The 12636-nt window shown below is 48.8% G+C and overlaps 1 protein-coding gene across 4 annotated transcripts in view; it reads left to right on the top strand.

Moving 5' to 3' along the window:
- Nucleotides 1-4497: 4497 nt before the first annotated feature.
- Nucleotides 4498-12636, top strand: part of IGSF3 (immunoglobulin superfamily member 3) — a 93353-nt gene continuing 85214 nt past the window's right edge. For 2 of the 4 annotated variants that reach the window (XM_017869810.1, XM_017869808.1), the window contains exons 1-2: nucleotides 4498-4646; nucleotides 5316-5982. In XM_017869810.1, the coding sequence (XP_017725299.1) occupies nucleotides 5940-5982 (43 nt within the window). In that variant the 5' untranslated portion in view covers nucleotides 4498-4646; nucleotides 5316-5939. Of the gene's footprint in view, nucleotides 4647-4749; nucleotides 4912-5315; nucleotides 5983-12636 lie in introns of those variants that run through there. The other 2 variants (XM_017869811.1, XM_017869809.1) reach the window with 2 other exon arrangements.

Raw genomic sequence — 12636 nt, 5'->3', positions numbered from 1 at the left:
CTTGGAAGAATTGTTGAGTGGGACACTTTTAGCTCCAACTTGGCTGTTCTGTGAGGTGGGGAGGTTTTGCTCTTTTCATTTGGCATTTTGAAGTACATTAAGAACAATTAACATCAGTTGCTTGTGAGTACACAGTATCCGGCTATCCTTAGACAAAATGACTTGGCTTCAATCTTCTTTCAAGTGATGAAGGATAACTGGGCTAACACCCTTCATTTTTTTCCCCTTAAAACGTGTAACTCTATGCCATTTGTGGTTTTATATTAGCCTTTTGGTTATAGCTATGGTAGGTCTAGAAATCTCAAACTGATATAACCCCTTGGTCCTATCTTATCCACGAAAAAAATCTGTCTTGGCCCCCCCCACAGTGTTTAATTAGTTAATTAATTAGTTAATTTATTTGCCCTCTCAACCCAGCTTTTCCTCACTCTAGGAAGAACTAGAAAGAGAGGGATTAATTTATTTTTGAAACACTAGTTTCCAATGAGCAAAATTAAGAATGATTTTTTCTAAAAATGTGGATTTCCTGATTCTCTTAAAAAGCAGGAAAAGCAGGTAACACCACACCTTCCTTACCAGCAGCAACACTTTGCTGAAGCTGTGCGTGCTCTTTCAGGCTGTGCTCTGGGTGCATGGGTCCCAGTACTCCCTGGCACTATGCTTCAGCTTGGCTTCTGCATTTAACTCCCTGATGGACAAGATCAAGGAGTCTTCCAAAATGTCCAAAATAAACACCTGATTCCAGGCCTGTCCAGTAGAGGTTTCAAAATTCAAATGCAGAACGTTTTGAAGCAAGCTGGAATGTTCAGCCCGGGCATCAGACATTGCTGACTGGGGACTTCTGTGCACTCCTCTCCTTTGACATCTCTCCTTCCCTTAGGACTCTTTCCAACTCATTTCTCTCTTTCTTTCTTTCTCTCTCTTTCTCTCTCTCTCTCTCTTTCTTTCTTTCTCGCTCTTTCTTTCTCTCTCTTTCCTTCTTTCTCTCTCTCTCTCTCTCTCTCTCTCTCTCTCTCTCTCTCTCTGTGCACTCCTCTCCTTTGACATCTCTCCTTCCCTTAGGAGTCTTTCCAATTCATTTCTCTCTTTCTCTCTCTCTCTCCCTTCCCTTCCCTTCCTTCTTTCTTTTTCTTTCTTTTTTTTGAGACAGAGTTTCTCTCTTGTTGCCCAGGCTGGAGTGCAATGGCACAATCTTGGCTCACCGCAACCTCTGCCTCCTGGGTTCAAGAGATTCTCCTGCCTCAGCCTCCTGAGTAGCTGGGATTACAGGCATGCACCACCATGGCTGGCTAATTTTTCGTATTTTTAGTAGAGACAGGGTTTCTCCATGTTGGTCAGGCTGGTCTTTAACTCCCGACCTCAGGTAATCTGCCTGCCTTGGCCATCCAAAGTGCTGGGATTACAGGGGTGAGCCACTGTGCCCAGCCTCCAATTCACTTCTCTGCCTGCTGATGAGTTCCTGAAGGGGCCACCATCATATCACTATTCAGGACTTATTTCATTTAATGATTTCTTTGTCTGGAGGGCAGAGGCATTCTTTTAAATTATACTTTTCTCTCCCCATCCAACACTTTGCACAGTTCTTTGCATATCACAGAGGTTCCATAAATGTGGAAATTAGAAAGAATGCCACGCTGGGAATCAGTCATAACACATCTGGTGGTGATGGAAGTCAAGGGTTGAAAGATTATCCAGAAGGATGCAAGGGGCCAAGTAGTATGAAAATGGGCAGATTGAGATTGAAAGAACAAGTAATAGAGAAGGGATAATTGAGTATAGGGGTTCAAGGATGAAGGCCTAGGCAGAGGCCTCAGAAAGTGTAGTCTTGGGAAGAGTTAGAGCACCTTGGTGGGGTCAGAGAGTTCCAAAGCAGGCTGAGATGGACCTTCTGAAAGACTCCTTGACTCTTCTCTTTTTCTCCCCCTCCATATTCAGTTCTTCAGAGAATTTCATTGACTTTGCTTTCTAAATGCTTCCAGACTCCACCCACTTCCACGACCTGCATCAGCACCACCCTAGTTTAAGCCATGATCATCTCTCACCTGCGCAATGGAAAGAACTTCCCATTCAGTGTCCCTTATCCAACCCTACCACCTGATGCTCTATTCTTACCCAGCAGCCAGAGTGACCCAAGCTCCTCAGGTTTGAAGGTCACACTAGATTTGGCCTCTCTGACCTCTCTGATTACATTCCTCCTTTTCCTTCTCTTTTAAGCCATTTCAGACACACTAACGCACCTTTAATTTTCTGAACATGTTATGGGGCTTTGCACTTGCTGTTCCCTGCGCTTGGAATGTTCTGCCTCCAGAAATCTCCAGCGCTCACACGCTCCCTGTAATCAGGTCTCTGCTCAAATGTCACTTCCTCTGAGAGGTCTTTTCCGACCACCTCACCTAGAAAAGAGTCCTTCTTCCCACTGTAACCCCCAAACACACACACTATTTCTTTTCTTTTCTGTTTTTTATTTGTTTGTTTTGGAGATATTTTTGCTCTGTTGCCCAGGCTGGACTGCAGTGGTGTGATCTCAGCTCCCTGCAACCTCTGCCTCCCAGGTTCAAGTGATTCTCATGCCTCAGCCTCCCAAGTAGCTGGGGCCACAGGTGTGGGCCACCATGGCTGGCTAATTTTGTATTTTTTGTAGAGACAGGGTTTCGCCATGTTGACCAGGCTGGTCTCGAACTCCTGACCTCAAGTCATCCATCTGCCTTGGCCTCCCAAGGTGCTGGGATTATAGGCATGAGCCACTGTGCCTGACCACACATTTCTTTACTCCACTTCTCTTCAGAACACGTTACATTATATTATATACTTGTTTCATTGTCTGTGTTTGCCACTAGAATGTACGCTTCACTCACGAGAGCAGAGACTTTTCTTGACACATAGTAGGTGCTCAATAAATAAATGAAGGAGTCTAGCAGATGGGAACTGAGAACTGCCAGAGTCACGGGTGTCTCTGGGAAAGAGGTAATAACGCACAAGGAAAGATTCCTGGCAGGGAACAGTGGCTCATGCCTGTAATCTCAGAACTTTGGGAGGCTGAGGTGGGCAGATCACCAGGTCAGGAGTTCAAGACCAGGCTGGCCAACATGGTGAAACACCATCTCTACTAAAAGTACAAAAATTAGCCGGGTGTGGTGGTGCATGCCTGTAGCCCCAGTGACTTGGGAGGCTGAGGTGGGAGAATCACTTGAACCTGGGAGGCAGAGGTTGCAGTGAGCCAAGACTGCACCATTGCATTCCAGCCTGGGTGACAGAGTGAGAACCTGTCTCTTAAAATAAAATGAAAAATAAAACGTATATCTGATAACCATAGTTCCTTACTCAACACCTTCAGTGACTTCCCTAAGGTCCCAACCCCTTAACATACCATACAATGCCCTCTAGCTTCTGGCACCCGATTTCTTCTCAGCTCATTTCTTGTCACTTCTCCCCTAGAGTCAAGTTTGGGCCCAGCAGAGCGTCCTACTCCTCTAACTGGGCTCCTTTCTGGGCCTGCAGAGGTGATGTTTCTTCAGTCTGCGATTCCTTACCTCCCCTCTGTCTCCTCTGCTGCTGCCTTCTGCTCCTTGGCATTCAACCGAGTTTTCCTTTCCTCTGAGAAGCCTGGGACCTACCCAGACCAAAGCTTCCTCCTCCTCGTCCCTCCCCCAATAACACAGGGTTGGGGTCTGCATTTTCTTCCTCAGCACTGTACTTTTCTTGTCATGTCTATTTTATGGTCTGTGTCCCCACTAGACTGCAAGTTCCATGAGGGCAGGGCGGTCTATTCTGCTTTGGTCGCTTCGTGACGGTGCCTACCCAGCAGGTTGTGCGTGTTGGGTAAGTAGTGAGGGAATGAAAAAGCACTTGCTTTACAGGGCGGTTGGTCATAAAATAATAATAGCTTACATTTACTGACCACTTATGATGTTATCAGGCACCATTCTAAACGCTTTACAAGTATGTCACAGACTTCTCACATAACCTTAAGTAGGGGTTATTTCTTCCACAGAACAGATGGGGAAATTGAGGCACAGAGAGGTTAAGTAACTTGGCCAAGGGCCACAGCTAGCAAGTGGAAGAACTGGCGTTAGAACCCAGGCTGTTTCCAGAGTCCAAATTCTATCCAGGAGTGAAGTGCAATATGGGGTTCCACTGCATGTACAGATTCAAGTCTCCAGCAAAGGGCTTTGTTTTTGTTTCCAGGAGAAAGGACGAGCTTCTGTGCCGCGGGCTTCCCGGGTTATGGGTCGCCGGTTGGGCTTTGGAAAGGGCCTGTACATCTCGCAGGCGGCCCCGGAGTCTGGGTGTGAAGCCCTGATTAACTTTGCGGGCTGCTCGGCCCACACGCCAGCGCTGCCCAGTTCCTCCGGTGCCCCCGGCCACTCGCGTGCCCCCGCCAGGCCGGGGACCAGGACTCGCGTCTCGGGGGGCGGGGCCGGGGGCGGGACCGGGCCGCTCTCCGTGGCCGCCGCCCTGGCCCCGCGCTCGCCTAGCCGAGTGCAGCGGGCCGGGCTGGAGCTGGAGGGGCGGGGACTCGGGAGGGGCAGCAGCGCGGCTGCTGGTGCCGTTGCGGGAGAAGAGGAAGCGGCGCGTCCCCTGAGGCGTGCGCCCGGACGGACCGACGGACGGACGGACGCGCGCGGAGGGAGAGGGCCACGGGCGAGGTCAGGCTCCGCGGGGGCGCGGGCGGCGCCCGGAGAGGGCTGCAGCGAGGGGAGCCGCGGGGCCCCGGAGAGGGAGGCGGGGAGAGGGGAGCGGGGAGGGGGGAGCGGGCCCGCGCCGGCTCCGCTCGGGGTCGGGCCCGAGACCCCTCCCCTGGCTGGGCGGGCACGCGGCGAGCGCGCTCCGGCAGCGGAAAGCGGAGCCCCGGACTCCCTTCTTCCCTGGTCTCTTTTCTTTACAACCAGCGAGAAATAAACACCCTGGAAGGTAAAACAATAGCGGGGCCACCTGGGACGCGTCGCGCGCAGAGCTCCCACGGTTGGGGCGGGGGCCGGGAGTCGCGGCCCCACCGCGGAGCCCCTTCGCGATTTGCCCTGGCGGAGGGTGGGGCTACCTGCGGCGCCCGGACTCGGTAGGAGGTGACGGGAATTCCCAGGAGTGAAGCATTTGGTGAAAGTATTTCAGGAACAATCGGGCTTCCCACTGTTGCCCAGCTCTGGGCAGGGAAACTGAGGCGGAGGGAAAGACAGCGACTTGCCCAAGGTCAGAATGCAGAGGTTGACTGTCCTGGTCCAGGAACCGGACCCAGGTGTCCGGACCAGCTCAGAGCTCAGCCCCAGCGGGTTTTGCAGTTTTGCCTTTGATAAAAATCTCTGTTGTGTTTGTTTTAGAAATCTGCTGGCGCTGGGGGACCGCTTCAGGGCTGCCGAACGCCAACTTGCTTCGTGTGCCCTAGGCAGGCGTGGGGCAGGTGGCGCCTCCGTGACCTACCACCATGGATGGAAACAGACTTTTTGGTGAAGAAACCCAAACGGTTGATGCCAGGCAGGGTGATTTGGCCATCAAAGGTTTTGACGAAACCTGCCTTGTTCTCTTTGGGGAATCCGAATGAGGGAGATCACAGACACCTTCACTCGGAAGCCAAGGACATTTCTGTATAATCAGTGGATGAAAGGATTTTCTCAGACTCCTTTTTCCCTGATCCTGGAGGATTATCCACTACAGTCTACAATTTCAGTGGAAACTGCAAGGCACACGATGTGGCAGGAGCCGGGAGCGCCTTCGGAATTGTTGTGGACCCTTCCTGTGGCATAGGGGAGTTTTCACACTTGCCTCCACTCCTCCCCTTCCCCCCAACTCCCTCCTTCTGATCTCTTTAATCTGTTCCCATTTTCCGAGTTAAGTTCTATTTCCAAAACTGTTCTCTGGAGCTATAAGTGGATTGCCAGAAATGAGAGATTAGGAGCTGGGAGAAGAGGAAGCGCCTTGTGTTGTGTCTCCTGGAGGCTGCCGACATGAAGCGCTTTTTGCTGGTGCTGAGCTCTCTGGCTGTGCTGGGTAAGTGGCTCTGCTTATCAACGCAATCGATGTGAAAGTTTAACCTGCTCTTGGTTCTTGTAATTTCTTGTGGTTCTTTTTCATCAACAGTAGGCTTTGGGGGACACCAGGAGGTGGTCGGTGTGTGTCACAGGTTGGAGTAGAGTATGAAGAGGCCCGTTTCTGATCCAGGAGCAGCGGTGGAATATCATTTGTTGTCTTTAAGAAGGAACATTTGGTGTTCTTAAAGTGTCTGTCTTGGGCGCTGGGGTGAGGTCCTGCATCTGCATATCTGTGGTTTAGGGACTTCATATGGCTGGTGGGCTGCTGTCTGGTAGCATGACAAACATGGATGCTCTGGTGTTGTCACTTCTTTGTTGGGCTGCGTTGATTCCTAACTGGGAGTGGGAACATAATTCCCCTCTGTCTCGAAAGTTGGTTTGGGTGATAATGATGATGCCTTTTTTGAGGTGGAAATGGGAGTAAATGGGATGCGGGTTGAAGGGATGCTTTGCCTACCTGAGTGGTCTGTAGGCTAAAAAATCTGAGGGCACTAGTCCTGTGTCTCCTCACCAAGGAAGCTTAGATCATAGTTCTGGGAGAAAGAGAGCCTGAAGAAAAGGAAGCTGCCTGGTAGAGGAGGTTTTGGGATTGGCTTTTGTGCTCCCACAAATCAGAATGCTTGGAGTGGGAAGAAGAAACTATGGCCCTGAGAGGTGAACCTTTGCCACCTCTGTTAAGGATCCCCACCCCAGTGAAGAGGCCCCTCTGCTAAAAAATTGCCTGTTCTTTTTATGCCAATGAGCACTGTCTTCAGCGTGATATCTTAGAACACATCTCAGGTCTAGGATAAACTTCATCGCCGGGATTTGGTGCCATTCTCTTTCCCCATCTCAGACCTCATACATAAGCACACCCCCTGCCCTCTCTGTAAGGCTCGGTTCTCTGCATTCAGAAGGGATTATGATTGTTGCCTACAGGGTTCACATCTCCAAATATAGGTGTCTTGCACGTAATTTACGGTGATCTGTTGGCAGTGGAGATTGCTTCCATACATTGTCTATACCCTTGAAGTAGTTAACAGGTGTGTGGGAAGAGAATGGACTTTAGAATTAGGGGACCTGAGTTCCTATCCCAGCTTCACCATGATTGACATCTGAATATCAATAAAACAGAAACAATAAACAAGGGAAGGTGTGACAATTCAAGGATGTAAGGTGTCCTAAATGCCTTGACTGCCTTAAATAATGTCTGAAACTCGTAATAGATGTGTTCAATCAGTGGTTCTCAAACTCTTGTGTGCATGTTGGAATCACTGGGGGAGCTTTTAAAAATTCTAATTTCAGGCAGCAACCCCAGATCAGTGAAACCAAACTTGCTTGGTGGGGTAGGACCCAGGTCTCAGCCTTTGAACTCTCTCAGGTAATTCCATGCATGGTTCATTTAGAGAACCAGTGGGTGAGTTCATTAGTGCCAGTGCCCTACCACCCAACACATGCTGACACCCTGTTGGCAGTGAGTATAGTTAGTCTTCTGTTCAGCTGTGGGCTAGGATACAGGCAGTGTCTCCCTGTCACCTCTATGCTCAGGCAGAGTCAAGAAGCAGGGAGCCCTCCATTTGCCAGTCTCTTCATATTGGATCTGTATTTGTTGTACTGTATGTGTCATTCTCTTAGTGTCTGGGTTTAAATCAGCAATTAGTGATTCATGTGGATTCAACAGGACACAAACAAGGAAAGCCCTTGGGGAGGTTTGGATGTGGGGTGGGGTGTGTGGCTAAGGCGGGAAAGAGGGCTGAGTTGGCAGGGTGGGGCCCAGGGCAGGAGAAGTAGCCATCAGTGGGAAAACAAGGCAATGTGACATTTGTGCCTTTTGTTTCTTCTGGCTGCTCAAGAAATGTAAGGCTGCATGCTGGTCCCCTGCTGTTCACTCTTTGGGCCACTCTGTGGAGTGGAGCTCGGGCCCTGGCACCTGGCAGATGCTGTCATTTTCCCTCCACCCTCACCTTCATGTGTAAACAGGTGCCATGGAAGAAAATGAGCATCAGGATGGCTTTAAAGGGGCACAGTGGCAGACGCCTAGATGCAAGCTAAAGTGGGAAGGTTTGGAACTGTAACCATGCATATGGATCTCTGCCTGATTTGGAGACCCGCTGGTGGAACCTCATCTTTCTCTTCCCCTGATGGCTGTCAGTATGGTAGGAAGGAGGCCTGGCTACTACTTTCCTAATCTGGGAGAGGTAGCAGGCATTTCGGGAGGGAACAAAACCCATGTTGGGGTCTTATTTCCTGCTTGCAGTCTGATGTGGTCTGGTTCATGTGTCAGCATTCTTGCTGTGTAATGTAAATTAATGTGTAGTATGAATTTAAAACAGCAAAGAATTCTAAGGTTTTAAGCCCATGTAGGTCACATGCCTGGAATAAAATTTTGTTTATAAAAGTTGGATAAGGCTAAGTGCTCTGAAAGTGAGACTGATGCAGGTGCCAGCCTCTAGAAATGGCAATTTTAGTTAGAAAACCCCGGACAGTATGTGAGGGGGTACACAGGGTAAATCTCGGAGACACTTTCATCTCCTTCAACATCATAGACCTGTGCTTTTCTGCACCCGTCCTTTGCCAGTGTCTGGGATTGGAATCAGATTCCTCTTTTTCTGTCTCTTGGGACACTGATTCCTGCTTATATCTTTGTCCTACTGTTTGTCTTTGTACCTACCCCCTTGACCTCTGTGTGTTGTTTCCTTCTGTCCTAACCCTAGTTGCCTCACCCAGCAAGGGTTGTGGTGGCAGTGCATGGCCCTGCCACCACAACCCATGGTTCCAATTACAGAGCCACTTAAGCCTGGTCCCGATTGAGTCATGAGGATAGTAACATCTCTACTTGAGGATAGATGTAGCCAGAGGGGCAGAAGATTAGAGAGAGAATGCAGGCTGATGCAGTGGTAGGAAGGGAAGGGTAACTGGAAATGTGCCTCTGTCTGGGAGCAGGCTGCATGAGTGACAATGACATGGGAAGATGACAGCAATGTGGGAAAGAGAGCATAGGATTTGTGTCTGCAAGAACAGGAAGAAAAATTCTCAGGAAAGATGAATATAAGCTTTAGACACAGCACATTTTGATTTTGTGTAGCCATGAAGAGTTATACCTCCCAGACCAGTGCTGATGTTGCAAACAAGATTAAATAGCTTTAAAAGTGTTAGCAATGAAAAATGTAGGAGATTGGGACATCTGAGAACCTGTAGATGGCAAATGATCATTTGTGTTCTGCTCCAGAGGGAGAGAAGTTGATTTGTAGCGTTTGGGAAGTCTCTTCTTTGAATACGGTAAGGCCGAGGAAGCCATGTCTTACTTCCCAGTTAGTTAGAAAAGGTTTCTTAAGGGAGAGGCCAGAGGGTGGTTCTGAAAGGGATTGAAAGAAACTTTGAAGTACTGATGGGTGTGACCTCAGAGACTGGGCTGGAGTGATCAAAGGCAGAAGAGAAAGAGGAGGCAAAGAAAAGTGAGATGGTTTGGAGCAATCAGGAGAAGAGTTCTGAAAGAAGGAGATGCAGATTGTGATTTATGGATGAACAAACACCACTGTCCTAATAGTTGTCTGGGGACCATTTGACAAGGGTGCAGGAGAAGGAAATTCTTGTCAGGAGAACTTCACCTACTAGGATGCCTTTCAACTGTGAGAATCACTGAGCTACCTCCAAGTACCCAGGGCTGTGTTAAGATGTTGCCATCTTCTACAGTTTTCATGGCAGCAAGACTGCTGGTGCTTCCACAATGGCAGTAATACCAGTTCTCCTAACTCTAGCCCTTACTGTGACCCAAGCCCTATATCATCATTCAGTCTTCAAAACGACCCTGCAGGATAGATACTTTGCATTATCACTTTTTTTTTTTTTTTTTTTTTTTTTGAGATGGAGTCTCGCTTTGTCGCCCAGGCTGGAGTGCAGTGGTGCGATCTCGGCTCACTGCAAGCTCCGTCTCCCGGGTTCATGCCATTCTCCTGCCTCAGCCTCCCAAGTAGCTGGGGCTGCAGGTGCCTGCCACTACACCTAGCTAATTTTTTGTGTATTTTTAGTAGAGACGGGGTTTCACCGTGTTAGGCGGGATGGTCTTGATCTCCTGACCTCGTGATCTGCCCGCCTCGGCCTCCCAAAGTGCTGGGATTACAGGCGTGAGTCACCACACCCGGCTGCATTATCACATTTTTATAGATGGGGAGATTGAAGCTTAGGGAGGTTAAGTAACTTGCCTAAGCTGGACATGGTGGCTCATGCCTGTAACCCCAGCACTTTGGGAGGCTGTTGGATCACTTGAGGTCAGGAGTTTGAGACCAGCCTGGCCAACATGGTAAAACCCCGTCTTTACTAAAAATACAAAAATTGGCGGGGCATGGTGGCACATGCCTGTAATCCCAGCTACTTGGGAGGCTGAGGCAGGAGAATCGCTTGAACCCAGAATGTGGAGGTTGCGGTGAGCCGAGATCACGCCATCGCACACTCCAGCCTGGGCAACGAGAGCAAAACTCTGTCTCAAAAGAAAAAAAAAAAAAAAAAAAGTGACTTGCCTAAGATAGATTGCTGACAGTAGTAGGGCTCCAAGCTCGTGCTGTCTTTCTCCATGTGCATGCTGTCTATTCCCAAGATGATTTCATGGTCCAGGATGACTTCTAGCCCCAGCCATCAGGAAGGAAGAAAAGGCTAGTGAAGGGTAGGACCTCTCAATGTAAAGATACTTCCTGGAAGTTATATACATCACTTCCACTAACATTCTTATTGGCTAGAACCTAGTCATGTGACCATACTTAGCTGCAAAGAAGGCTGGAAGATGTGCTTATCCTGAGGATCCATGTGTCCTGAGAAAAACTTGGGATTCTATGACTGTAGGGAAAGGAGAGAACAGATTTTGGGGGACAGCTGCCCATCTCTGCCATAGTCACAAAGCTAAAAAGTGGCAGAGTAGGGTTTTGAAGCCAGGACCATTTGGTTCCAAATCCTGTGTTCTTTCATCTAGTAAGCTGTTCCCTTTGAGTCTGAAGCCGAGCCTCTGGCCTCTAAGAAGGCTTGTGAAGAAGGCATGAGTTTGATGAATCAACATTTGTTTCATAGAAAGCAATCTAAATCAGCATATAATTAAACACTACATGTGGTGGTTTTATCAGTGAGTATTAAAATGTTTATAGAGTGCTTATGTGCCACTGTGCTAAACACTTTACATAGCATGACCTTCTGTATGAAGTCCTTAAAGACCATCTCTGTCATGTTCATTACTGTAGCCCCAGAACTCAGCCTTGTGCCTTGCAAAGTAAGGAGGTGTTCAGTTATTTTCTTTTTTATTTTTTTGAGATGGAGTCTCACACTGTTGCCCAGCCTGGAGTGCAGTGGCATGATCTCGGCTCACTATAACCTCCACCTTCTGGGTTCATGCGATTCTCTTGCCTCAGCCTCCCGAGTGGCTGGGATTACAGGCACACACCATGACACCCGGCTAATTTTTTGTGTTTTTAGTAGAGATGGGGCTTCACTATGTTGGCCAGACTGGTCTCAAACTCCTAACCTTGTGATCTGCCTGCCTTGGCCTCCCAAAATGTTGGGATTACAGGCGTGAGCCACCACGCCTGGCCTGGTTAATTTCTTGATGAGTGAATGGTTTCACAAGGTAGGTGTTGTTTCTGTGTTGGCTTCCTTGATCAAGATAAGGAAATTCAAGACACTTTTCCCTTGAACACAATTATGTTCAAAGGAAAAGAGCTGGAATTTGGCAGAATCTGAATTTGAATTCTCATTTGTCTGATTGTAGAGCTTAACCTTTTTTGTGTCATGGATCCTTTTGGCAGTCTGGTGAAGCCTATAGACCCCTTCTGAGCATAACATTTTAAAATGCATACGTGGCCGGGTGTGGTGGCTCACGCCTGTAATCCCATCACTTTGGGAGTCCAAGGTGGGCGGATCACCTGAGGTCAGGAGTTTGAGACCAACCTGGCTAATTAGCTGGGCGTGGCGGCACGCGCCTGTAATCCCAGCTACTTGGAAGGCTGAGGCAGGAGAATCCCTAGAATCTGGAGGTTGCCATGAGCTGAGATTGCGTCACTGCACTGCAGCCTGGGCCACAGAGCAAGACTCTTTGTCTCAAAAAAAAAAAAAAAAAAAGCTTACATAGGCCAGGTGTAGTGGCTCACTCCTGTAATCCTAGCACTTTGTGAGGCAGAAGCAGGGAGATCACTTGAGCTGAAGAGTTCAAGACCAGGCTAGGCAACATAGTGAGACCCCATCTCTATCTACAGTCTCCTACAGAGTTCAAAGTGAAGTTCAGTGTAGGTGGCTGTTGTTGGGGAAGGCACTCAGGAAGAGGACATGGGCTGAGTGTTTAGAAATGGTCAGGATTTGGATGGGGAGGGCATTCTACTCCCAATGAAGTCCTGACAATGCAAAGGCCTCAATGGGCCTTTTACAGACTGGAGAAATGACTGTCAGTGGTTTTAAGGACCAGTTTAGGTGGGATGGTGCTGGACACAGAAAATTGGTTTAAATTATAATGAGTTTGGGATTTAGGCTTAAAGTAAGTCCCAGAGCCCAGGCCACTGCTACTTAGCCCAGGCCTGGGAAAGGGAGGAAGCTGTCCCGGTTGCTGACCTCTCGTGGTCCCTGGCTTCGGTTGTGTAGTGCATCCTTAGTTATGACTCCT

Source organism: Rhinopithecus bieti, unplaced genomic scaffold (genome assembly GCF_001698545.2).
Source record: "Rhinopithecus bieti isolate Rb0 unplaced genomic scaffold, ASM169854v2 scaffold_3040, whole genome shotgun sequence".
Lineage (NCBI taxonomy): Eukaryota > Metazoa > Chordata > Mammalia > Primates > Cercopithecidae > Rhinopithecus > Rhinopithecus bieti.
Note: the sequence above shows the minus strand (reverse complement) of the source record. Positions and strands in the feature narration are given on the sequence as shown.